This window comes from Salvia hispanica, chromosome 3 (genome assembly GCF_029641045.1).
Source record: "Salvia hispanica isolate PSC_SH4W2 chromosome 3, Shi_PSC_v1, whole genome shotgun sequence".
Classification (NCBI taxonomy): domain Eukaryota; kingdom Viridiplantae; phylum Streptophyta; class Magnoliopsida; order Lamiales; family Lamiaceae; genus Salvia; species Salvia hispanica.
This window is the reverse complement of record NC_142694.1, coordinates 40,587,574-40,614,779: the sequence shown is the minus strand read 5'-3', so window position 1 is coordinate 40,614,779 and position 27,206 is coordinate 40,587,574. Positions and strand designations below refer to the sequence as shown.

Sequence of the window (27,206 nt, the reverse complement as noted above, 5' to 3'; positions counted from 1 at the left end):
ATCTAGTTGAACCAACACTCGATGTGATAAAGTTCCCTGCTGTAAAATTAGACAGTATAAATCACAAAAATTATGTTAAAGAGTTCCAATAATATGTAATACACATACCACATATACTACCATACATTAGATCATGATTCTGCAAAATATCACAACATTGTTCACGAAGAAGAAAAAGACTAAGGAAACAGAGGAAAACAGAGGCATTTTCATATGGCTACTGAGCATTTGTAAGTTTATTAAGGCAGCTGTGAGCTCAGTCTGTGTGCATGAGATGAAGCACTGATATTGATCGGAACGGCATTGTCAACCGCGGTGGATGCTTCGCCAGCTCCTGAGACACCTCCTTCATATACGGCCGCAGCTTTGGATCACAACTGATGCATTTCAATGCTGTTTTCACCACTCCAACCACTTCCCTCGACAATCTTACATCTTCGTCTGGTGATGGTAGCCTCTTGTCCAAGAGTTGTTGCACCATCATGTTTTGAGCAAACTGTGTGGATCTTTTAATCATCGTCATGGAGGAAACGAAATCCCCCGGATGATCTCCAAACATGACTTCCAATGCCAACACTCCGAAGCCATACACATCACATTTCTCTGTAACCACCATTGTGAAGGCCAACTCTGCATACAACATAACATGTCATCATTATGAAAAAATTACTACTTGCAACTGTGTTATGGTATGCATACCTGGTGCAATATATCCCCGAGTTCCCACAAGTAGAGTCTGATTGGAAGCATCTGGATCCAACAATCTAGCTGTCCCAAAATCAGATAAACAACCTTCAAACTCTGAATCCAAGAGTATGTTGCTGCTCGATACATCTCTGTGTAGAATAGGGGGGCTGCAATCGTGATGCATGTAAGATAGGGCATTTGCAATTCCCTTCACGACATTTACCCTCTTCTTCCAGTTCAGCTCAACGGCTTCTTCTTCATCCTTCAACACACCAAAGAGGCTTCCTCTTTCCATGTAGTCGTAGATGAGAAACATGCTCCGTTGGTGCAGACAAAAACCAAAAAGCTTGACAATATGGCGATGGCGAATCTGAGAGAGAACCTTGGCTTCATTCCTAAAAGAGGTGTCGAAAGTAGGATTATCTCCTTCAAATCTGTGGAGCTTTTTAACCGCAACAACTCTTCCAATGGGCAGTAGTGCTCTGTAGACACTTCCATAGCCGCCAGTTCCAATGCAGTATCGGAAGTCAAAGTCTTGTGTTGCTGCAATGATGTCTTCATAGGCAATGTTGCCATCGAAGTTCCATATCTTGAATATGTCACCATGTCTTGGAACCAACACTCGATGTGATAAAGTTCCCTTCTGTAAAATTAGACAGTATAAATCACATAAATTATGTTAAGAGTCCCAATAATATGGAGTAATACACATAACACATACCACATATACTAGCATACATTAGATCATGATTCTGCAAAAAATCACAGCATTGTTCACGAAGAAGGAAAACACTAAGGAAACAGAGGAAAACAGAGGCATTTTAATATGGCTACTGAGCATCTGTAAATTTATTATAGAAGAAGAAGGTAGCTGTGAGTTCAATCTGAATGCATGAGATGTAGCACTGATACAGAGCGGAATGGCGTTGTCAACCGTGGTGGGTGCTTAGCGAGCTCCTGAGACACCTCCTTCATATACGGCCTCAGCTTTGGATCACAACTGATGCATTTCAATGCTGTTTTCACCACTCCAACCACTTCCCTCGACAATCTCACATCTTCGTCCGGAGATGATAGCCTCTTGTCCAAGAGTTGTTGCACCATCATGTTTTGAGCAAATTGCGTGGATCTCTTCATCATCATCATGGAGGAAATGAAATCTCCCGGATGATCTCCAAACATGACTTCCAATGCCAAAACTCCAAAGCTATATACATCACATTTTTCTGTGACCACCATTGTGAAGGCCAACTCTACCGCCAACAAACATTTCTTTGTCATGAAAACTACTATTACTTGAAAATATGTTATTATGCATACCTGGCGCAATATAGCCCCGAGTTCCTACAAGTAGAGTCTGATTAGACGAATCTGGATCGAACAATCTAGCTGTCCCAAAATCAGATAAACAACCTTCAAACTCTGAATCCAAGAGTATGTTGCTGCTCGATACGTTTCTGTGTAAAATAGGAGGGCTGCAATCGTGATGCATGTAAGATAGTGCATTGGCAATGCCCTTCACCACATTTACCCTCTTCTTCCAGGTCAGCTCTTCGTCATCATACTCCAACACGCTAAAGAGGCTTCCTCTTTCCATGTAGTCGTAGATGAGAAACATGCTGCGTTGGTGCAGACAAAATCCAAAAAGCTTGACAATATGGCGATGGCGAATCTGAGAGAGAACCTCGGCTTCATTCCTAAAAGAGGAGTCAAAGGTAGGATTATCTCCTTCAAATCTGTGAAGCTTTTTCACGGCAACAACTCTTCCAGAGGGCAGTAGAGCTCTGTAGACGCTTCCATATGCTCCAGTTCCAATGCAGTATCTCAAGTTAAAGTCTTGTGTTGCTTCAATGATGTCTTGATATGTGATGTTGCCATCGAAGTTCCAAATCTTGAATATGTCTCCATGTTTGGGATCAGGTGTAACTGATGCTACATTCTTTTCCCTTCTATTGGAGAATATGAAATAGATTCCACAAAAAATAGAAAAAACGAAGATTACATAATAAAAAATTTTCATGTTAATCTTGGATCCCTCTGAATCAGGAGGTTGTGATTTGGGATTGCCAATGAATGATTCTACTGGAAACTTACGCCCTACGTTGGGTGGAATTGAGCCCACTAAATCATTGTAGGACAAATTGATTCCATTTAAACATGAAATAGATTCAGGGACTTCACCATATATTAAGTTCCAAGAGAGATCGATATTGAGAAATTGTGCATTAGCAACATATCCAAACTGTGGAGGTATCTGTTCTTTGTTTGAGTTCCTACTTAGATTTATCATTTTGATAGAAGGAAGCATGTGTATTCCTGCTTCGAAAGCACCTTCCAATCTATTGCCATCCAAATTCAAGATTTCCAATCTTGTTAATTGGCTCATAGCTGCAGGCAGAGAGCCATTGATGTCATTGAAGTTCAAATCAAGAGCTATCAAATGGAGGAGGTACCCTATTCCAGAAGGAATGGAACCGGAAATGCTATTAGAAGAAATGAGAAGCACCTCTAAGTTAGTGAGATTTGATAGTGAAAGAGGCAGCTCACTCCAAAGTGAATTGTATGACAAGTCGAGATGAGTTAGTTTGGATAAACTTCCTATGTTATGTGGAATGACACCATGAATGCCACGGTCACGAGAAATGTCAAGAACCTCTAAGTTAGTGAGATTTGCCAGTGAAAGAGGCAGATCACTTCGGAGTCGATTGTATGACAAATAGAGATGAGTAATTTTGGATAAGCTTCCTATGTCAGGTGGAATGACACCATGAATGTTAGGGTTAAGAGAAATGTCAAGCACCTGTAACTCACTCAGATTTTTCAATGAAAGAGGCAGCTCACTTTCGAGATAATTATTCGAGAAATTGAGATAAGATAGGTTGGAGAGGTAACCTATGTGTGTTGGGATAACTCCATAGAGTCCACGTGAGGTTAGATGAATGCGAGTGAGAGATGTGAAAACTAGCGGATCCAAATAGCCAACATCGTGACATTTCCAAGATTCATCATCGCATCCTACATCAGTTTGCAGGTTTATCTGTGCAACGCGGCCATGATCGTCACAGGTAATGCCTTCCCAGTGGCAGTGATGAGCTGTGGAGTTGATATAAGGCCACTTGAAATCCATCAACGCCTTCTTTTCTCTGTTCGAATCTGAAACATTAGATGCAACTACATTATTGATCAATAATATGCAGATGCTCACAATGATCATTGCATTAGCAACAATCACAACACACATCACTTATATTGTCTGGTTTTTATATGTATGATTCTTTTTCGTAATAATCTACTCATGCCTCTAATGGAGTATAACTTTTTATATAACTTGCAAGCATCATATTTTATCATTACTTGGTAATTATTGACACCACACATTTAATTATTTGTGAAAATCATAAAATTCAAAGTCTTCCAGGTCAATACCTGGATTATTCAATGAATACAACAAAAATTCCTAAACTTTACTTTTCCATTGTATTGCATTACGTGGAGGTGTTTTTTTCTTTTTTTCTTTTTAATTAATTGTAGCTTTTTCTAAGGACTAATTTAGTCACTGTCGATGATGATACTTGTAGCAAAAACATAATCCATCACGTATATAGTATACTTTGTATAATATAGTATTTTTACCTCTGACACAGACGGTGGTGAAGCCAGGATCTTTATGCTGGGGGGCAAGTCACGATTAATAGTTAAAGGGTTTATAGATGTAGGTGATATCGGAAGCTCGAAATAATCAATATTTTAAATTTATACGTAAGTGATAATGGATGGAAACGAATTTTTGATGATGTTTAAATGTCCATTATAAAAAATATAATAAAAACATATACTTTAGCAATAAATAATTTATAAACTTTTTACTATAAGTATAATGATGGATTATGAAGAGACATTAATGGAATATCGTAACTACTACAAGTATAATGATGGATTATGAAGAGACATTAATGGAATATTGTAACATCCCGAAATTCCGTAAATTTAGAAAAAAAAAATTGTTAAAATGCAATGGAAGTCGACAATTAAAATTAAATTAGAAGTCTCGGTGAGTAAAGATTTGCGTGTTGAATTAGTAGGAAAATAAATGGATTAGATACGTGTTTGTATTGATTGTAAAATGTAAAATCTAGACTAAGTGTTGTGGTGTAGGATTTTAGAAGAAAAGTATTAAAATTGAGAAAAAAAAAGAAAGGAATTAAGAAAAATGGAAAATGGAAAGGTTTGTATTTATCCCTCAAAAACTAGAACCTACGAGATTCTTCTCTTGGCACACACTTTTACACCTCATACACACACTCACCGTGATACATATATTGATACACACACACACCCTATGGGGGAGATACGCAGTCCCTCCGCCGGCAGCATTGCGCCTCAGGCAACCTTTGTTCTTTGTTGAAAGTGGCACCCTCTCCTCGTCTCCCTCTCTGTCTCGATCTTTCTCTTGCTACTCACAAACATATGGTACTTTTTGTGGCTGATCGACTATTTCTAGCCGTCATTACTTGATTTCAGCGACAATAGATTAGCTTTGTCTCCCATTTGTGTAAGTAATGTTCCTATTTTGTGTATTCTTTGAATTTTATATGTGACTGAAAGTTAGGGCTTCTTTTTGAAATTTATCCCCAAATTATTGGTTTAGCAAATTGGGTGAAATTTTAGTATATTAATGGACATTTCTGTTCTTACTTATGATTGGGGAGTTGAGTTGGACGATAACTATGAATCTTGTTATTTAAATGAAGTGTTAGCTTAGAGTTCTTCCATATAATTTATGGAAATTGTATTGCTACTTTGGATTGACTTTAGAATATCTAAATCTATATGTGGGAGAAAAGTATTTTTGGTAGGGAAAAGTTGGGACAATCCATTGACTAGTGAGAATATTGATGATTTTTGCATATTGTTGTTTAAAGATGCTCAAATGAGTTCTGTTATGCATTCATGGGAATATTTGCTACATGATTAACTAAAGATCAATGAAGAAGAGTTGATACTTGAGGCTAGGTTGTTTAACTGATTCTGGAACTCAAGATTTTAGAGCAATGATAGAATTTTATAGAAGTTGAGAATGATATAAAAGGATAACATATTTTATATTTAAATTAGTTTGTATTGATGTTAGTATATGTAATAAATATATGCTAAAAAGGTAATCTTTACCGAGATATAATACGGGCAACGAGCAGAAGTAGGATTAAGGTGATTCTGGTTTCAAGGTGTTTTGGAATTTGAGATTAAGTGATCAAAGTAGCTCTTTTGTTGTACATTTTCCCAAGTTGGGTCGCTTGCCAACCTTTTGTGTTTGGGTAATTCTTTTGTTATGCTAGTTGTGGCATGCACAAGAAGTGTAATATAGTTGGAACATTTAGTTACCGCGTGCACCTTTGTTGAATATGTATATTTGTAAATTGTTATCCCAGTTCCATAAATATGTATATTTGTAAATTGTTATCCCAGTTCCATAAATATATATATATATATATATATATATATATATATATATATATATATATATATATATATATATATATATATATAGACTTTTAGAGCAGTTTTCTTTTCGATTACCAAGTAATGAAAAACAATTCATCTATATATAAATTAAGAATCAAGGATTTTCTGTTAATTCAATACTTGTACCAAAATGTGACATCACTTGCATGATTATTAAATTAATCCGGTAAGGGGTGTTACAAATATTGTAACAAATCGGCACTATAGGCATAATTTGTAGTACTACTATAAAAGAGAGAAAAGTTGCATAAACTATGAAGAAGAAAATGACACCAAAGGGGTGGTTGAACACGGGACACGGGACACACAATTTACAAGGCAACACTCACAACTAGCTGCACCACTGAAATTACATGTGAATTATGGTTTGCATATAACATATATAGGTAAATTGAAATTTCAGTAATGGAAATTTAGTGATACATTGACTGACTTAGAAGATGTAGTCATCCCACGACTACCCCAATTTCCAGCCCAATTTGCACGTGATTTCAAAATTGTATGTAGCTAACACAAAGCCCATATGAACCGACGTGACAAAATATTAGGAGTACTACACATAGATAATATTGTCTCTTATGGAGCAAAAATGATCAATAATAAGATGGAAAATTTTTTCTTAGTGGAAAAGAGAATAAGAATTTAAAGCCATGATATAAATTTAACAACCAATGAAAATGCAGCCTTACATTTTCAGACTAAGGTTTTCTGAGAGAATTCTTCATTGTAGGCCTCAACTTTGGATCAACGCTTATGCATTTCAGTGCTGTTTTCATCACTCCAGCCAATTCCCTCGACACTCTTACATCTTCGCCTGGAGATGGAGATGGTAGCCTCTTGTCTAAGAGGAATGTGAGACCTACTTTTATACAATGGTTTTATAATAAAATGCGAGTGAAATGAGTTAGTGCATGTAGGGAGTAAAAATTCAATGGTCCTTCCACACCATGGTGGCACAATGATTTGGTGTGCCTCACCATTAACTCTTTGACAATTGGAATAAAAAGGGTCCATATGCCATATCACTTTAACATAAATTAGGAAACTTATTGGTAAATTTGGATACATCAATTTAATCATTTTATGGAAAGTTGAATAATATTTAATATAGAAATTATACTTATATGAAAAATGAGTTGACGTTACAATTTATATATGTATATTCATCTCATAATATAATAGTACTTATATACAAGACATCAATTTTATAAAATAATAATATTTTAAGATTATATTAATATTTTATTTTTTAATTTTTATTTTCTTGTGTTAAAAATTATTAATTTTTTTACACGCTAATAAATCTAATGAAAATTATAATAGTACTAATATACATACATGACATCTCTTTTATAAAATATTTTTCAAATTATATTTATATTTCACTTTTATTTTTCAAATGAGTTGAAAATATAGTAATAAAATAATAGTACTTATGCATTTGAGTGCTGTTTTCACCGCTCCAACCATTTCCCTGGACACTCTTACATCTTCATCTGGAGATGGTAGCCGCTTGTCCAAGAGTTGTTGCACCATCATGTTTTGAGCAAACTGTGTGGATCTCTTCATCATCATCATGGATGAAATGAAATCCCCTGGATGATCTCCAAACATGATTTCCAGTGCCACAACTCCGAAGCTATATACGTCACATTTTTCTGTAACCACCATTGTGAAGGCCAACTCTGCAACCAACAAACATATCACCATCAAAGTCATGGATATAGTTAATGTGTTAATTGAAGATGTGGTATGGTAAGCAATATTTAAACCTGGTGCAATATAGCCTCGAGTCCCGACTAACAGAGTCTGATTGGAAGAATCTGGATCCAACAATCTAGCTGTACCAAAATCAGATAAACAACCTTCAAACTTTGAATCCAAGAGTATGTTGCTGCTTGAAATGTCCCTGTGTAAAATAGGCGGGCTGCAATCGTGATGCATGTAAGACAACGCATTGGCAATGCCTTTCACCACATTTACCCTCTTCTTCCAGTTCAGCTCCACAGCTTCGTCGTCGTCTTTCAACACACTAAAGAGGCTTCCTCTATCCATGTAGTCATAGATGAGAAACACGCTCCGTTGGTGCAGACAAAAACCAAAAAGCTTGACAATATGGCGATGGCGAATCTGAGAGAGAACCTCGGCTTCATTCCTAAAAGAGGAGTCAAAAATAGGGTTCTCTCCTTCAAATCTGTGAAGCTTTTTAACAGCAACAACTCTTCCAGTGGGAAGTTGTGCTCTGTAGACGCTTCCGTAAGCTCCAGTTCCAATGCAGTATCTCAAGTCAAAGTCTTGTGTTGCTTGGATGATGTCTTGATAGGCGATGTTGCCATCAAAGTTCCATATATTGAATATGTCTCCATGTTTGAGAACAGGTGAGGTTGATGATGCTGCTGCTGCTGCTGCTTTCTTTCTTAAGAAAAAGACTCCAAAGAGAATTGAAAGCAGAAACACACACCCAAATACTATCACCACAGCATAAACTATGTGTGACCTGTTTCCATGTTTTGCTCTCTCCAAACTTCCATCTGGGATAAGTAACTTGGGATTGCCGAGGAATGACTCTGCTTGAAAGGTAAGCCAGACATCATGCGGAATCTGGCCCTCCAAATGATTGTAGGACAAATTGATTCCTCTCAAATATATAACAGACTCAGGGACTCCACCCGAAAGTTTGTTCCAAGAAAGATCAATATTCTGTAAACTCGTAGGAGCAACATATCCAAAGTCAAAAGGTATCTGTTCTTTGATTGAGTTCCTACTTAGATTTATCATCATGATTGAAGGCAGCTTTTCAATCCCCCCTACAAAAACACCTTCCAGCCTATTGACATCCAATTTCAAAAATTGTAAACTTGTTAAATGGGCGATAGTTGAGGGAAGAGAGCCACTGATGCTGTTGTTGCTCAAATCAAGAACAACCAACTTCTTGAGGTTCCCTATTCCGGAGGGAATGGCACCGTGAATCAAATTTTGAAAAATTTCAAGCACCTCTAATTTAGTGAGATTTGCCACTGAAATAGGCAACTCACTGTAGAGTTGATTTTGAGACATATTGAGATGACTTAGTGTCACTAAGCATCCTATCTCAGGTGGAATGGCACCAGAAATGTCATTAGAAGAAATGTCGAGTTCTGTCAATTTAGTGAGATTTGGAAGTGAAAGAGGCAACTCACCCTTGAGTCGATTGTGAGACAAATCGAGATGAGTTATTTCTGATAAGGTTCCTATCTCAGGTGGAATGACCCCAGAAAAGTTATTCCAAGAAATGTCAATGCCTATCAATTTAGTTAGATTCGACAGTGAAAGAAGCAACTCACCCTCGAGTCGATTGCTTGATAAATCGAGAAGAGTTAGTTCTGATAAGCTTCCTATCTTAGGAATTATGCCACCAGAAAAGTTATTTGAAGAAATGTCAATGTCTTGCAATTTAGTTAGATTTGATAGTGAAAGAGGCAACTCACCCTCGAGTCGATTGCTAGATAAATCGAGATGAGTTAGTTCTGATAAGCTTCCTATCTCAGGCATAATGACCCCAGAAAAGTTATTCCAAGAAATGTCAATGACTATCAATTTAGTTAGATTCGACAGTGAAAGAGGCAACTCACCCTCAAGGTAATTGTGAGACAAATCGAGATGAGTTAGTTCTGGTAAGCTTCCTATCTTAGGTGGAATGACACCGGTAAACTTATTCCAAGAAATGCTGAGCACATGTAACTCACTCAAATTTACAGGCAGCTCACCATGGAGTCTATTACCAGACAAATCGAGATGATTAATTTTGGATAAGCTACCTATTTCAGGTGGAATGACACCATAAATGCCATAGTTATAAGAAATGTCAAGCACAAGTAACTCACTCAGATTTGCTAATGAAAGAGGCAGTTGGGAATTGAGTCGATTACGAGAGAAATTGAGATGAGTAAGCTTGGATAAACTTCCTATGTCAGGTGGAATGCGACCATAAATGCCATAGTTAAAAGAAATGTCGAGCACAAGTAATTCACTCAAATTTGACAATGAAAGAGGCAGTTGGGAATTGAGTTGATTATTGGAGAAATTGAGATAAGTTAGGTTGGAGAGGTAACCTATGTGTGGTGGGATATCTCCATAGAGACCACACGAACTGAGATGAATGCTAGTCAGAGATGTGAAAACTAGTGGATCAAGATAGCCAACATCGTGACACCACCCAGGTTCATCAGTGCATCCAACTTGAGACTGCAGACTTAACTCTGCAACGCGGCCATGATCGTCACAGGTAATGCCTTCCCAGTGGCAGTGATGAGCAGTGGAGTTGATATAAGGCCATCCAATACTGATTTATCCTTAATTCCTTATGATGTGACTTGAACCTGACTGTTGGTTTTGTAGAAACATCTAATACTCCTATCTCAGGTGGAATGGCACCGGAAAAGTTATTAGAAGGAATGTCAAGAAGCTGTAATTTAGTGAGGCTTGGAAGTGAAAGAGGCAACTCGCCCTTGAGTCAAGATAAGTTAGTTCTGATAGCTTCCTATCTCAGGTGGAATGACACCAGAAATGATGTTGTGAGAAACGTCAAGCATCCTCAATTTGGTGAGGTTTAGCAATGAGATTTGCCAATGAAATAGGAGGTTTAGAATAGAAATAGTTATGAGACAAATTGAGACGTGTTAGCTTGAATAAGCTTTCTGGTGGATTGTTACTATACTACTCCCTCCGTTCCTTCGTAGTTGAGTCATTTCCATATATAATAATTTTTTTCTCTTTCTTACTTTATTCTCTTTACTTTATTCACTTTTTACTTTTTTCTCTCTATATTTTTCTTTTTCTTACCTTTTTTATCTATTTATTTAATACACTCAACATTCATTTCTTAAACTCCGTGCCGAAAAGTTCCGTATCAATTAAATATGTTTTACAAACTTTATATGCATTAGTAATTGAAATTTGAGTCTTGGAAGTAAATGGGTGTCAATTTATTTTCATTGCCTTTTACTTAGAAGTCTACAAGTTATTTCACAATTTTCTTCTTCTCAACACGCTTTTCTGTTTCGAAAGCCAATTTTGAATATTGAGATGAGAATATTGACTCAACTTATTTTAACACAAATAATATCCGCAAGTGTACGGGGCTAGTGTAGCAAATAGCAAGCAAGATTATCGTATTCCACAGAGACAAGATTGTATCAACTTAAGTACCACGAACAAATTTCGACTACTATCTAGACAATCCAAAGAGAAATGATTTTGTTCTAACACTACTATAAGCATAAAACAATGAAAAAGAAATTAAAAGTAACAAGAGGAAATAAACACAAGTGAAAAGATACCACAAAGAGGAGAATATAGTTTTGGATCCAACTACAATGGAATTGTATTGTGATTGATTCAACAACTTCGATTACCCATTTTTCTAGGTTCAGCCCCCTCGCGAGTGTACTCACCCCGTTGATTAACCCTTAATATCGAAGTCTCCTTCTACATGTTTAGATTAACTCCATAGAGCAAAAGACCCAAGCCCTCACTAAGGTTCCCCTCTCCCGAGTGTAGATTATCAAACTGATACTCACTCTTTTATCAAACCTAGATAGGTATCTCTCGATTACAACTATAAAGGTAAACAAACTCAATTGGTAGCTAAGCAATTGAATTAAAAAGGCACAAGAATGAACAAAGGAATCACAAGAGCTAAGCAATCAAAAGAAGTCCTTGAATTAATCACAAACATCCATTGTAGTCTTCACCAAAACTCCACAATAAATTTAGCTACTCATGTTTTTCATGAAAACCAAAACAATGAGTTCAATCAAATACATCAAAGAAAGCAAATAAATACTCCTGTGGAACGATTCTATGGATTAGAGACTCCAATTTCTCGATTTGTAGTCATCAATCTTCAAATCTCTCTTCAAAGTGTTATTGGGGAAGTGTAGAGTGTGTGATAGGCGGTGGAGTGTAGAATGTGTGAACCCTAGGTGTTCTTCCTTTTAATCCCCCATAAAAAATCGCGTTTTTGGCATAAAAATACGCCAAAATAGCGTACCCAGCCGGGTGGAATTATAAAGAGTAAAATTCACCCGGCCGGGTGGTAATTTTGGACCACTTTCTGACTGTTTCCGCGCAGAACACTTACCCCGGCCGCGTGAAATTTTCTGGAACGCGCAGTGTTCTTATAATTGCCATAACTTCTTCTACCGAACTCCGATTGAGGCGTGCGAGATACCCACGCGAAGCTTTTTCGAAGAAGAAGAGATTGATATGCATTAGGGGCTGATTGGACTTCAAAATCTCCAGTTAATATTGTCTCAAACCAAGGCTGTTGCACATCCACATATTTTGTACCTTTTTCTACACATTCTTAACAAAATGGTCAAATACCAAAATAATAGAGAAGTAATCATAATAATATCCAATAATAGATGAAATGTGATCAAAACCATACAAGATTACTCTCTAAAACCAAGCAAATCCAAGTATGTCAAATATTCATTTGGAATTACATGTAATATTTGAATATATTTAGAAAAGATACGAATTTGATGGTCAAAATTAATTTATTTCTAAATTGTGAAAAGTCTAACTTATTGAGTTGTTAGCTTTCTTGTACCCTCTCTATCCACAAAATTATTTGTGGATGACGGTTTAGTTGTAAGGTGCTAAATTTAAGTATAAGAGAAAAAGAAAAGTGATTGAAATATTATTAATGAAGAACGAGACCACCAAGAGAGAAAAATGTTTTCTTACTTAAATTTAGTTTAATATTCACAAACTCAAAAATGATAAAATTAGTGTATTTTTAGGAATAGAGGGGAGTTCTGAATCTAAGAAGAAAGCAAATGGACTAATTAGCAACTTTCAGGATTATATAATTCTTTATTTGGTCGACGATGCCAAATAATATTATCGAATGTTTTTCTCCAAGGACGGATGTACATGCATCCTATAAGGGGCAAATGTCTCACCTCAACAAAATTCATTAGTGCTATTTTGATCATTATTTTTAAATTTTTTTATAATAGCTCCGTCCCTGTTTTTCTCTCTCTTTAGAATAAAGGTGCAAACTTTGGTGCGTCAAAAGAATTACTACAAGTTTTAGTAGTACTACTACTTTACTCTTGGCATATTTTATCAAAAGAATATTTTTGACAATAGATGAGAGAGTATTCCACCGCCAAACCAAATTAATGAATATAATTAGTAAAGTGGATATAGTGATATTTCATTGATATTCTTGGCAGACTAACTAAGTCAAGTAGGAGTATATATATATACTGTATCTGATTTTTGTGAAAGTAGCACGCATCATTATTCCATCTAAAACATTCATATATTGGAAGTTGTTGGCATGTCATAACACATCTTCTCCTCACTCGCATTCAATTGCATAAATACATACACATTCAATTGCATGCATCACTGAAGAGGGAAAATATTCAGAGTAACATTCCGCCTTGCAGAGTAACATGCCGGCATCACACGACTCTCTCTCTTTTCCTCGGTAACCTGCATTTTTGAGTTGACCTCTTTTACTCGAAGTTGTTGTGAATGTTTTAACACCACCTCTCTCTATTTTTTTTTTGAATGGCAAGGAAGTCCCATTTCACCTACAAATGTGAGGATTGCGACTTTGAAATGCATCCTCTGTCTGCAGCTGCAATGTTTGGTGTTGAGATCAAAACCAAACACAAGAACCATCCACATCACCCGCTCGTGGCTCATTTTAGACAGATTATGTCACTGTGTGATTGCTGTGGGGAGATGCATCAAGGTTTCTTCTTCTGGTGCTGGATTCATCAAGACTGCACCATACTGCCTACCGCTATCACGCTCCCCTCTCATCCTCTGCCTCTTCTTCAATGCATGGTTCTATTCCTGTCACTACTCGATCTGAGCAATGCATGGTTTGCAACAAAACCCACCCTGCTTCTTACCTGTAACGCTATCTATTTCTGTCCCCAAACCTACAAATTTGTTCATGTCAGGTGTGGACTCGACAAAATTCAATCAAGTATGTAATGATCATATACTATAACTCATTCACTCGACTTCATATACTAATAATAGCTATTAACTATGTATATATTCATTGCAGAAACAGGGCTAGAGTTGATCCAACTGCCAGACGACGAGTTGGACACATTTCCAAGTTTGGAGATCCGTACATACTCCCAGAGGAACCATATAGATGATATTGGCGATGAAGACATGAAGCTTGCAATTGAGAATTTTCATAAGCATCCTTTGATCCTAGTTGGTGATGAGGCAGAGCATCATAATTATAATTGTGATTGCAAACTAGTGTGTGATATATGCACACAAACCATTACTATTTTATCTCAATTTTACAGATGCGCTCAACAAACTGGTGGCTGCAATTTCCTTGCCCATAAAGTCTGTGCAGACCTTCTCCCCATTCTCAAGTTTGCAATTACCCCTAGAGTTCAATACCATAATCCGCAACCATGTCCGAACCCACCCAAATGGTTCAGTGGAATATTTTACTGTCTTTTCTGTTATCTTCCTAGCAATGGACTTTGCTATTCCCATTTTTTTCCTAGTTCTATCGGTTTTCCCTTGACGTTTGATCTGGCGTGCATAGCTACCCAATGATTGTAAAGCACAACTCACGCAACCAACACCTTCTCTTTCGCACCTCCCATCCTCGTTCACTGACCTCCACCATAAGTTGTTGCTCCAGCGGCTCCATTGCTTTTGATGTCTATAAGTGCACTATCTGTGATTTCTATATTCATATAAGGTGTGCCGTACTACCAAAAAAGATTCGTTTCCATAAATTTGATCAACATCCTCTGCATTTGATTTCTACCGGTACTAGTAGTATTGGTAGTGATCATAACATCTGCGAGGTGTGTGAGGAAGGTATAGAGTGCAAGTATTGGTTCTACCGCTGTGCTAAATGTGACTACTCTTTCCACGTAAACTGCATTCCCTCGCTTGGCTATTTGTCCAAAGTCAAGTTTGGAGGCAAATTTAGTATGTCTTGTCACTTCCATCCTCTCACACTTACACGGATGCTTACGTACGGAAGAAATGAGAAGTGTGGATATTGCAACCAAATCATTCTAGGATTGGTAGATCAAGCGGCTTTCTCCTGTTCACAATGCGATTATTTGATTCATTTTTCTTGTGCACGGAATTCACACTCATCCTCTCAGATTCCTAGATACATACTTTTCGAGGAATTTAACATAGTAGCCACAAGGCGTATGCGTACAACGAATATTGGTGCTTAAGTTTACTATGTTTAATAGTTGTGTTATATTAATGAATTAATTGTCATAAAAGAGCTTGTTTTAAATAAAATTCTTTTTTATTTTGTCTTACTATCTGTCTATGAAATTTATACCTATATTTCTATTTTAAGCACTTAATTAAAATTAGTCTGTATCTCATCTGCAACGTGATGCCTTTCCAATGACAGTGATGAGCAGTGATTTGATATAAGGCCATCCAAAATCCAACAAATCCTTCAATTCTCAACTAGAATAGAAACATTAGATGCAACTACATAATTGATTAACCATAACACCCTGACTTTTTCTATTTTTTAGTTGAGTTTGAATTTTTAAGTCGAATTCTTTTTCCTTTAGTTCTTGTTTCTTTTGATGGTACGGGTAAAATTCCATCGTACGAATTCTTTCTGGAATAAAAATTCAACTTGATCTTATTGATGGTACCATGAAATTTTATTCATACCATCAATAACTTTCCTTTATTCCAACAAGTGGTATCAGAGTCACTCTATTGATGATTCTCGGAGAATTGGGGCAAAGAAAATTATGGTTTTATGATTTTATTCGTACCATGGAATTCAAGAAGTTGAATATTTGGATATTATTGTGGGAAGGATTCTTTTTTCCCCCCTAATTACGCGTATAATATAAGAAGAATTCCAATTGCAGTCCTTCTCTGATGGGTGTTTCCTTATGGATATATACATAGTTAATGTATTTGGATATGTGATTGAATTTTTTGAATTGTTTATGATTGAATTAAGTCATGAACGTTTATGCACACATATGATTTGAATGTTTTTATGTTTACATAATCTCGCTTTTTCGGGTGAATTGAATTGGTTGGTTTATGAAAGTCAAATTGACCGCCGCTTCGCCGGTGCATATGTGAGTTGGCTTTTATAATTAAGAATTCTTATTACTTGTGTGCGTGTTTATCATGAGGGAATTGTGAATGTATTAAATTCATTCACGTTCGTTTCAATTGTTTACATGTATACGGAAGATTTATTATCCGTGGTCCTAAATATTCAAATTAAAAGTTGTTAATTCAGTCAAAATTCACTTAATTGTATTGACTGTTAAAAATTTGACGACGCCATCCAAAAGTGGACTAAATCCGAACCGTTTTCTTTTGTACCGAATGCAATAATTCAAAAGATAATGTTTTGGACCAAAATCATAAAATCATCATATATGTAGGACCACAAATTGCCTTTAGTCTATGTTAAAATTAGATGATATTGTAGATCTTATTTGGACCGATTTTGAGCTTAGGTCTTTATTCGACTAGGTTGGATTTCTGATGGGTCTGGGTACGGAATTGCAGAAAAGGTCCCAATCTCAATTTAATCAAACAACCCACATTTTTTTATGGGTCATGTCAATGCTGAACTAAGTAAGCCCGTACTAATTAACATTAGAGACCATAAAAGAAAAATAAATAAATTGCTAGGTAGAAGAAGTGCTAAGTGCTAACACTGGTTGCTCACCGTATCAAAAGCCATAAATATGCTTGATTTATCAATTATCTCACTTGATATCTACTAATCTAATCGTAAAGAAAGTATATCTTTAAATATTTTTATTTGCCATATACATACAACTCTAGTAGATACCAAATCCTTGAAGAAAGCAAATAGACTAATCAACACCCACTAATCATAAACAGAAAAAGTCATTAATATCTTTAAATTTTTATTTGCCATATACGTACCACTTTAGAAATTAAAAATTCATTAGTAGATACTAAATCCGTGGAGCAAGCAAATAGACTAATTAACTTTAGTAGTATATCATTACTTACTCTGGGTGAATTACATTACTAACTATTTAAATTGCTAACTCTGCTAACTCATCAATGTTGTGTTTTAAAAATGCTAATACGGTGACATTAAAATATCAACACATAATATCAACACATTATATTGAAGTTCAATAAAATTATGTATTGACATTTTTAATACACTGCATTGATGAGTTAGCAAGTTAGCAACTTAAGAAAGTTAGCAATTGATCACACCCCTACTTAGTCGTGGTTCCAAAAAATATAGTATTGTTTTAAAAAAAAGTTATACAGTTTGATATTATCAAATCATCTTCTCACTCAATAAAGTGACAGACTTTATCGTATAATACTCTCTTCATTCTATAAAAATATGGACATTTAAAACCGTATGAGAATTAATGCATAATTGATAAAGTAAGAGAGATAAGAGAAATGAAGCTTTGAATTAAATAAAGACTAAAGTCCACTTCTGGTCCCCTACATTTGTTCAAAAATTCTTTTTGATCACTTACATTAAGTTTGTGACCTTTTAGTCCCAAACATATTATTTTGATCCAAAAAGGCCCTTTTTAATTAAAATAAACGGTCAAAATATTTGACCAACTTAATAACTTTAAATTTTTAAGTTGGTCAAATATTGAATGTCTCTTCCTTATCATCAACAATGCTTTAGCTACATTTGTTTGTAGAAAATCTGCTTTTTTCTATCTTTCTTTATTTGTTTTGTCTATCTTCAATATGAATTTGATTTATATATAATCTCTGTGTTATACTTGCTATCCACTTAATTTAACAACCACTAAAACTTTATGACGATTTGTGGAAAGCTAATTAGTTTGCATATTTTATTATTTATAATAGGAAAAATGAGCAACGTAAATTTCCTTTAATTTGATCAATTTTTATTTGAAGTAAAAAAATATTTTATAACATTTAATAAATTAATTAGGTTAATTAGATTATAATTAAATTATTAAGTTGGTCAAACACTTTGACCGTTTATTTTAACTGAAAAGGGCTTTTATGGATCAAAACAATATGTTTGAGACTAAAAGCTCACAAATTTAATGTAAGGGACCAAAAAGAATTTTAGGGAAAATACAGGGGATCAAAAGTGGACTTTAGTCTTAAATAAATCCAACAACATGACATTTTGAGAAAAGGGGATGATATTCTTGGCCGACTGATCAAGTCAAGTATATACTGTGCATAGCACCCAACATTAATACTTTAATCCATCTAAAACAAGTATATATATACGAGTACTATATTCGAAGATTTTACCATGTCTTAACACATCTTCTTCCCAAAATTTGGTGATACACATTCAATTGCATCACTGAAGAGGGAAAATATTCAGAGGCACTTCCGCATTTCGTCGATTTCTCTTGCCTTAGGTTGGTATTTTTTTAGTTAATCTCTCTTTATTTTTGTTCTAATTGAATATAGATTTCTGCATATAACCAAATAATTAGCATGTTTAATTTTATATTCCATAGGAAAAGCTTTGGTTAGATTGGTGCCTGCATTTAATTGAAAAAGATAGAAGCTAATAACAAGCCAAATTTTATAGGAAGAACTAAAACAGGCAGCTTTGCAAATGTGTCCAAGAAATCACAAAATGTGATAGTAACATTAATTATTAGTTATGCTTCAGCTTTCTTGTCCATGTTTTAACACCTCTCTCTGTTTTTTGAATGACAGGTATGGAGGGTGATAGGCCTTTCAGTCATGATCATCCATTGACTTCCTTTGTAGTAAATGATGAGGAAGTGGATGTTAGTGATAACTATAATTCTTGCAAACTTTGTGGTTTGCCAATTCTATCTGCTCTCCTTCCTACACTTGCACCACTGATGCTTGCGATTTTTTCCTGCACAAATCGTGTGCACACAAATTACTAGAAGAATTTATCCATCCCAATCATAGTCCGGATGATGAGGACCACATCCTTCGTCTGCGAGAAGGAAGTCCCAATTTCACCTACGACTGTGAGGATTGCAATTTCAAAATGCATCCTCTGTCTGCAGCTGCAATGTTTGGTGTTGTGATCAAAAGCAAACACAAGAGCCATCCACCTCACCCTCTCGTGGCTCATTGTAGACAGATTTTGTCAATGTGTGATTGCTGTGGGGAGATGCATCAAGGCTTCTTCTTCTCGTGCCAGCTCTGTGATTCCTGGATTCATCAAGACTGCACCATACTGCCTACTAAAAGATATAGCCAAGAACGACAGTAGACATTGAAAGACTGAACAAGAAAGCTTTAGCCATTGAGAGAATTTTTCTGTTTCATTCCATAAGTGAGAACATTCTACATTACAGTATTTATACTACTAATCAGAAGCATCTAGAATGCCGTGACTAATTCCTTCACTAATTTAACAAACTCTGATAAACACAATACTAAGTAAACAGAATTCTGCTAAAGCTTGTTCTTTGTCATTTCTTTGACCACAATGTCTCTCCAAGTATAATGGTCCCATTGCTTGACTGTCGGCAGATCCCCAACCTTCATCAGATGTGGTCCAGCTTGTACTTCTTGCATCTTGGCCTCATTAGGTGTTCCACACAACCTTAATGAATCATTTGTCTTATCCATTTCATGCAATTCAACGTTGCATGCTTTCTTGATTCGAGCCTCAGCTTGCTCTTCACAAGGTTCTCTAACACACCCTCTCAATCCGAGTGAGGCAAGGGACACAACGCCTAATCTTTCCCGCAGTTTCACGAAGGATTGTTGGCTTAAGGGCTTTGTGAAGATGTCCGCAATTTGGTCTAGAGTTGGGACATGCCTTAGTTCTATTTCCTTAGCAAGAACCTTGTCTCTCACAAAATGAACATCAAGTTCAATGTGTTTAGTTCGTGCGTGAAGCACTGGGTTTGAAGCCAGTGCGATTGCACTTAGATTGTCCACCCAAATGACCGGGTCACACTTCCTTTGTACCTTCATTTCTCCCAACAATGAAGTCAACCAAGTCACTTCACAAGCCGCTTGTGCCAGGCTTCTATACTCTGCCTCAGTGCTTGAACGAGCCACCACATTCTGCTTCTTCACGCACCAAGAAATCAAGTTTCTTCCATAGAAAGTACACAAACCACTTGTCGATCTCCTGTCGTCAAGATCAGCAGCCCAGTCCGAGTCAGAGAAGGCTGATATCTCACCATTAGACTTGCGAATTTGAACACCAAAATCAATGGTTCCAGAGAGATACCTAAGTATCCTCTTCACAGCTCTCCAGTGTGTGTCTAATGGTGAAGCCATGTATTGGCTCACTTTATTGACAGCATAGTTTATGTCTGGTCTTGTTATGGATGCATACTGCAGCGCCCCCACAACACTTCTATACATCTTTGGATCAGATATTGGTTCACCCACATTCTTGCTCAGCTCACAGCTAGAAGACATAGGAGTAGGACAACCCTTACAACCCAACATATTGGCTTTCTTTAAGAGATCTTTGATGTACTTAGATTGACATAGGTGAAGGCCATTTTCAGTAGTTTTAATCACTTCAACTCCCAGAAACAAACTCACCTCCCCAAGATCTTTTAAAGAAAAATGAGAGTGCAGTTGAGAGATCACCTTTTGTATAGAAGCTTGGCAATTTCCTGTAATTAGCATATCATCTACATAGATCAGTAGATATATGACCTCATTTCCTCTGTGTCTGAAGAACATAGAAGCATCAACTCGTGACTGTGTGAAACCAAGAGTAAGAAGAACTGAGTGAACAGTGTAGAACCAAGGCTCTTGAAGTCTGTTTGAGCCCATAGATTGCCTTGTTGAGCTTGCAGACTAGATGTGGCCCCCCTTGCTCAAAACCAGGTGGCTGTTTCATGTAGATATCTTCCTTCAAATCCCCATTAAGAAAGGCATTATTCACATCAAGATGTGTAACAGACCACCCAAGAGAAACAGCTAAACTGAGAATAACTCTGATAGTTGTAGGCTTGACAACCGGACTGAATGTTTCATTAAAATCAAATCCAGGTTGCTGTGAAAAACCCTGAGCAACAAGTCTTGCTTTGTGCCTAGCTATCTCTCCAGAAATGTGAAACTTGATCTTGAAGATCCAGGTGCAGCCTATCAGATTTTTACCCGGTGGAAGTGTGGTCAAAATCCAAGTGTGGTTTTTGAGAAGAGCAAGAAATTCAGATAACATTGCCGCCTTCCAAATTGGAACTAACAAAGCTTCTGATACAGACTTGGGAGTGAGGTATGGTGAGAGGTGTACAGTGAACACTTTTGGCCTGAATACACCAGCCTTGGATCTTGTGGTCATGGGATGAGTTGGTTGCTTGAGATCGGTGATAGTAGCAGGATCAGAGTCACTGGAGCTGGAGGAGATAGGAGATGAGGTATGATGAGTTTGGGAGGAAGCAGGAGAAGATGGAGAAGCAGAACCAGAATTTGATGAAGAGTGGTGTGGCTGAAAGGTAGAAGAGGGTGGAAGGTTTGGAAAGTGTGAGGCAGGCATGTATGAAGTGGGGGAAAAAATTGGAGTTTCTGGAGGAAAAGAGAATTTTTCTGTGTTTTTCTCATAAGAAAAGGACTTAAATGGGAAACTGAATTCATCGAAGAGGATATCTCTAGTGATGATCACCTTTCCATCCGGTTGGAGTGCCTTATATCCCTTATGACATGGGCTATATCCCAAAAAAGTGGCTTTGACTGATCTGAAATGTAGCTTATGCTTATTGTATGGTCGGGTAAAAGGATAGCACAAGCAACCAAAGACCCTTAGATAACTGTAGTCAGGTTTCTTGGAGTTTAGCTTTTCATAGGGAGAGAGGTTCATGATGACTTTAGATGGCATCAAATTTATCAAATAAACAGCAGTGATGAATGCATCATCCCAAAATTTTTGAGGCAAAGAAGCCTGAGCCAACAAAGCCAATCCTGTCTCAACTATATGCCTATGCTTTCTCTCAGCTAGGCCATTCTGTTGTGGTGTGTAGGGACAGGATACTCTATGGAAAATACCACATGTTTTCAACAATGAAGTCAAGCCTTGAAACTCACCTCCCCAATCTGACTGAAGAGTTTTAATCTTACAGTTATAACGGTTCTCAGTCATAGCCTTAAACTCCTTAAAGGCTGAGTGAACATCATTTTTATGCTTTAAGAGATAAATCCATGTATATCTTGAAAAGTGATCAACAAAAGATACATAATAGGAAAAGCCATTTCTTGAAAGAACAGGGGATGGACCCCATAAATCACTATGAATCAACTCCAGAGGTGAATTTATGACAGAGGTAGATTGAGTATAAGGGAGTCTGTGTGACTTTGAAATGCAGCATGGTTCACAAAGAGGAGTTTTCATTGACACAAATGGAATTTTACAGCTATTTAAAGCAATTTTAACAACATCTAGAGTAGGATGACCTAGCCTATTGTGCCACAAAGCAACATCTAGGCCAGTGGAACAATTTGAACTACTACTAGAGTTGGAAATATCTAAGCTGCTGCTGGGGTTGGAAGGATCCAGACTGACAGAGTGAACAACAGGAACGGCTTGGCTTGAATGAAAATTGGAGCTGGAGCTTCTCTTGATTGGGGAATGGTCAACTAGGAAGTGATATAATCCTTTCTCAAGAGTTCCCTTGAGCACGATTTGCTGGGTGCCCAGATCCTTGACAAAACAAAAGTCAGGGTGAAATTCAAAGAAAACCGAATTGTCTCTAGCAAATTTAGACACACTAAGAAGATTTTTGGTAATGTTAGGAACATGCAAAAGGTTTTTTAGATGAAGCTTTCTGGAACAAGTAGTTGATTGTGGACTAAAAGCAGATTCCCCAATATTAGAAATAGAAACAGAAGATCCATCTCCAAGAACTAAAGATTTACCTCCTGTATATTCTGAGCTAATGTTCAAGTTGCTCAGATCATTGGAGATGTGATGAGTTGCTCCTGAGTCCGGATACCAGCTTGTGGAAGGCCCAGCATCATAGTTAAACTCTGACTGGTTTCCAATAGAGAAAGAGGCAGTAGGTGATCTTGGAACAGATTGCACCATGTGAGCTGAGGGATTGAAATACCCTTGCTGTTGTTGTTGAGGTGCACTTCCTCTGAACTGGACCTGAGGAAAAGTGAAGTTCTGCTCAAACCTATGCCAACATTTTGCTGCAGAATGGCCAGGCTTCTCACAGAGCTGACACACTATTTTATTTCCTCCTCTTCCAAAGCCTCTGCCACCTCGGCCTCCCCTTTGATTCCTTGATCCACCTCTTCCTCCTCCAGTATCAAATTTTTTGGAGTAAATGGGTGGAAAATCTCTTTTCTGCACAGCTTGCTGCACCAAATTCAGTGTGGGTTGTGACCCTTCAATGCTTGTTGCATTTCCTCTGGTGTTTTCCATCCTTGCTTCAAAGCTCAGCAGGAAAGAGCTCACATCTCCTAGGCTCCACGGATATGATCTGGAGGTGACAGCACACACAGCTGGGTCATATTCTTGACTCAGACCTCCCAAGATGTAGAGAATCTGTTCTCCATCTAATATCCTGCACCCAACTGAACCTAGGAGATCAAAGTAAGTTCTCATTTTGCTGAGATATTCACTCATTTTGAGTGAGTCTTTCTTCAAGCTCTGCAATTGTTGTCTGTATTGCATCACTTTGGCAGTTGAGCGGCTGACAAAATTCGTTTCAAGAGCACACCATATGTCCCTTGCTGATCTGAGTCCCACCACAAGAGTGAGAGCTCCTTCAGACAGTGATGAGAGCAGCCATCCTGCTACCCTTCTATCCTGTCTTTGCCATGCCAAAAATGCCGGATTCATCACCAAAGTCCCTTCTTCTGCATCCGGAACCATCTGAGGTGGAGCTGTAGCTTCACCAGTAAGAAATCCTTCAAGGCCGTAGCCATAGACAGCAACATCAACTTGCTGTTGCCACATGAGAAAATTCCCATCAGTTAGTTTCACTGATATGGGTGGCAGCTGTGAGAAAAGAGGAACAGCTCCATAAGGAACCGCATTAGGGTCTGCCATTTCCCAAGGTAAAAGGTGAGAAAAAAAGGAAAACAAACAGAAATGGGGTAGGAGAGACAGGATCATGAAGATCCCGCTCTGATACCATGAAAGATATAGCCAAGAACGACAGTAGACATTGAAAGACTGAACAAGAAAGCTTTAGCCATTGAGAGAATTTTTCTGTTTCATTCCATAAGTGAGAACATTCTACATTACAGTATTTATACTACTAATCAGAAGCATCTAGAATGCCGTGACTAATTCCTTCACTAATTTAACAAACTCTGATAAACACAATACTAAGTAAACAGAATTATGCTAAAGCTTGTTCTTTGTCATTCCTTTGACCACAATGTCTCTCCAAGTACAATGGTCCCATTGCTTGACTGTCGGCAGATCCCCAACCTTCATCAGATGTGGTCCAGCTTGTACTTCTTGCATCTTGGCCTCATTAGGTGTTCCACACAACCTTAATGAATCATTTGTCTTATCCATTTCATGCAATTCAACGTTGCATGCTTTCTTGATTCGAGCCTCAGCTTGCTCTTCACAAGGTTCTCTAACACCTACTGCTATCACGCTCCCCTCGAATCCTGAACCTTATGTTCTCGCTTATTCTATTCGTGCCAGTATTCGAAGTGAGGAGTGCATAGTTTGCAACCAACCCTTGCTTCTTACCCATAACGCCATCTATATCTGCCCCCAAACCGTGCAGTTTTCTCATGTCAGATGTGGACTCGAGAAAATTCAATCAAGTACGTAAGGATTGTATATAACTCATCCACTCAACTTCATTACTTATACTAATAGCATCTAATATATATTCATTGTAGAAACTAGGCTAGAGTTGATCCAACTACCAGATGACGACTTGGACACATTTCCAAGTTTGGAGATCCGTACACACTCGTAGAGAAACCAAGCACATAATATTGGTGATGAAGACAAGAAGCTTGCGATTGAGATTTTTCACAAGCATCCTTTGGTCCTAGTAGGTGATGAGGAAGATGACCACACTTACAAACTAGTGTGTGATATATGCACACAAACCATCACTATTCCATCTTCATTTTATAAATGCTCTCAACAAGGCGGCTGCTCTTTTCTTGCTCATAAAGTCTGTGCAGACCTCCCCATTATGAAGTTTGAGCTTCCAAATGATGAAGACAGCGAAGAATATAAGGCACGCCCTTGTCCGTACCTTGACAAATGGTACGTCAGTTCAATATTTTTCTGCATTTTCTGTTGTCTTCCTAGCAATGCAGCCTGCTACTACTTTCTGCCTGATTCAGGTCCCTTGATGGTTGATCTATCGTGCATGGTTGCCCCAATGGTTATAAAGCACAGCTCACACAGCCAACACCTTCTTTCTCGCACCACCCGCGGTATGTGGCCCTCCTCCATCAGTTGTTGTTCCCGCCTCTCAACCTTTTTTTATGTGTATAGGTGCACTACCTGCAATTTCTACATTCATCTAAGGTGCGCCTTACTACCAAAAAGGGTTCATTTTCATAAATTTGATCAACATCCTCTTCATTTGATCACTACTGATACTAGCAGTACCGGTAGTGATCATGACATATGCGAGGTGTGTGAGGAAGGTATAGAGTGCAAGTATTGGTTCTACCACTGTGCTATATGTGACTACTCTTTCCACGTAAACTGCATTCCTTCGGTTGGCTATGTAGGGATCAGATTAGTCTAGATTAACTAATTACCGAGACCTCTTTGTTCTTGTACAAGAGAGCTCAGCCAAACTCTCACCCACGCGGCTGATGAACAGGAACAAGTAACCCTAGCTATTACAAGATCTTGAACCGATCTAAGCTATCAACCTTGCTAGCTCCATAACCTGCACACTTAATCAACTAGTTAGTAACAACAGGAAGATCCTCTCGGATCTAAAACACAAGAAACTAACTACGAACAAAGAGTAAGATCAGAGATCAAAGTATCTTGGCTCAGAACCCGCCACAACAACACAAATCTATTTTTCCAGAACTAGACCCAAGGGAGCACCAATGGATTGGATAGAGTTAACCCTCTGACCACCAATACCCCCACCAGAGAAACCCCTCACACCAGATCAAGTTTCACCAAACGAATCTCCACACACGGCCTTCAAGTTCTCACAAACCCTAGATCTTCTCCAGCACCAAGCAATCGAAGAGATTGCCTTACACCAGCACTCACAAAACAACAGATCTACCACTCAACAAACCATGGAAGATCACCAAGAGATGGCCGGAAGATCATCGGAGAAGAAGAGAGAGTAGAGAGAGATAATCTGAAGAATCGAAGAGAGAGAGAGATGATAGATGAGATAATGAAACCGACGCCCAGGCCTTCTCTCACTAATCACCAACAACCCTACATCCAACGGCTATCAAGCAAGATCCAAGAGGGAGGGCACGTGGCAGCATCTGGTGATAGAAGGTAAGTCATTGGGCTCAGCCCAATAAAAAGCATCCGGGCTTAACAATAACACAGCCCAAATAAGAGTCCATCCAAATATCCAACAGGCTATTTATCCAAAGTCAAGTTCGGAGGCAAATTTGATATTCCTTGTCACTCTCATCCTCTCACTCTTACACGGATGCTTGGTTACGGAAGAAATGAGAAGTGTGGGGACTGCAAAGAAATCATTCCGGGATTCGTAGATAAAGTTGCTTTCTCCTGCTCACAATGCGATTATTGGATTCATTTTTCTTGTGCGAGGGATTCACTCTCATCCTCTGATCAGATCCCCAGATCCATGGTTTTTGGGGGAATTTGATGTTCAGTCGTTATATGAATGATTGTGTAAGTAGCTTTCAATCTGAGTGATTTGTGTCTTCTTCTTCTATATATATTTCTATATATATGAGTGAATAAAATACAAACCCTTTCTTTGCAAATCCTTTTAACGGGGCAGTTAGTAGTAAGTTGTTACTGTGTTTTAGTAGTTGTGTGCTATTGTTTGATGTTATTACGTACTACAAATTGCCAA

General features: G+C 37.6%; 4 protein-coding genes across 8 annotated transcripts; 2 read left to right on the top strand and 2 right to left on the bottom strand.

The window, feature by feature from the left end:
• Positions 1 to 61: 61 nt before the first annotated feature.
• Positions 62 to 3,991, bottom strand: LOC125209989 (uncharacterized). 5 transcript variants are annotated; one of them, XM_089066982.1, is made up of 3 exons: positions 2,372 to 3,991; positions 700 to 1,069; positions 62 to 630 (listed from the first exon to the last, which is right to left on the bottom strand). In XM_089066982.1, exons 1-3 carry the CDS (start codon positions 3,926 to 3,928, stop codon positions 257 to 259), a joined length of 2,301 nt encoding a protein of 766 aa, XP_088923108.1. In that variant the 5' UTR covers positions 3,929 to 3,991; the 3' UTR covers positions 62 to 256. The 5 variants fall into 5 exon arrangements, with proteins under 5 accessions (XP_088923108.1, XP_088923109.1, XP_088923107.1 ...); XM_089066983.1 differs by having other exon boundaries at positions 700 to 1,298; positions 2,595 to 3,991; XM_089066981.1 differs by lacking the exons at positions 62 to 630; positions 700 to 1,069 and adding an exon at positions 1,144 to 1,330 and having other exon boundaries at positions 2,008 to 3,991.
• A 3,438-nt stretch (positions 3,992 to 7,429) lies between these two features.
• On the bottom strand, positions 7,430 to 10,536 carry LOC125209988 (uncharacterized; the record flags this gene model as incomplete). The annotated part of the gene is made up of 2 exons (XM_048109568.2): positions 7,430 to 7,895; positions 7,983 to 10,536. Coding segments are annotated over 2 exons (2,844 nt in total), but the record flags the coding sequence as incomplete, so codon positions are not given.
• A 2,988-nt stretch (positions 10,537 to 13,524) lies between these two features.
• LOC125211437 (uncharacterized) lies at positions 13,525 to 15,524 on the top strand. Its single transcript, XM_048111228.2, has 2 exons — positions 13,525 to 14,206; positions 14,291 to 15,524. The coding sequence occupies exons 1-2, from the start codon at positions 13,780 to 13,782 to the stop codon at positions 14,806 to 14,808; spliced, it is 945 nt and encodes a 314-aa protein (XP_047967185.1). The 5' UTR covers positions 13,525 to 13,779; the 3' UTR covers positions 14,809 to 15,524.
• A 9,831-nt stretch (positions 15,525 to 25,355) lies between these two features.
• Positions 25,356 to 26,993, top strand: LOC148930784 (uncharacterized). The gene is made up of 3 exons (XM_089066614.1): positions 25,356 to 25,429; positions 25,664 to 25,818; positions 26,740 to 26,993. Exons 1-3 carry the CDS (start codon positions 25,356 to 25,358, stop codon positions 26,991 to 26,993), a joined length of 483 nt encoding a protein of 160 aa, XP_088922740.1.
• The last annotated feature ends 213 nt before the right edge of the window (positions 26,994 to 27,206 follow it).

Bases quoted from the DNA above. Each gene is read 5' to 3' on its own strand.
- LOC125209989 (XM_089066983.1), bottom strand. From the start codon at position 3,928: ATGTGTGTTGTGATTGTTGCTAATGCAATGATCATTGTGAGCATCTGC. The intron at 1,299-2,594 runs TGGAGACATATT...AGTGTTGGTTCC, and splicing joins GTTACACCTGATCCCAAACA to AAGACATGGTGACATATTCA. The intron at 631-699 runs GTATGCATACCA...TGTTGTATGCAG, and splicing joins TCGGGGATATATTGCACCAG to AGTTGGCCTTCACAATGGTG.
- LOC125211437 (XM_048111228.2), top strand. From the start codon at position 13,780: ATGGCAAGGAAGTCCCATTTCACCTACAAATGTGAGGATTGCGACTTT. The intron at 14,207-14,290 runs GTATGTAATGAT...TATTCATTGCAG, and splicing joins ACTCGACAAAATTCAATCAA to AAACAGGGCTAGAGTTGATC.
- LOC148930784 (XM_089066614.1), top strand. From the start codon at position 25,356: ATGAAGTTTGAGCTTCCAAATGATGAAGACAGCGAAGAATATAAGGCA. The intron at 25,430-25,663 runs GTACGTCAGTTC...TTATGTGTATAG, and splicing joins TGTCCGTACCTTGACAAATG to GTGCACTACCTGCAATTTCT. The intron at 25,819-26,739 runs GTATAGAGTGCA...AATATCCAACAG, and splicing joins ATGCGAGGTGTGTGAGGAAG to GCTATTTATCCAAAGTCAAG.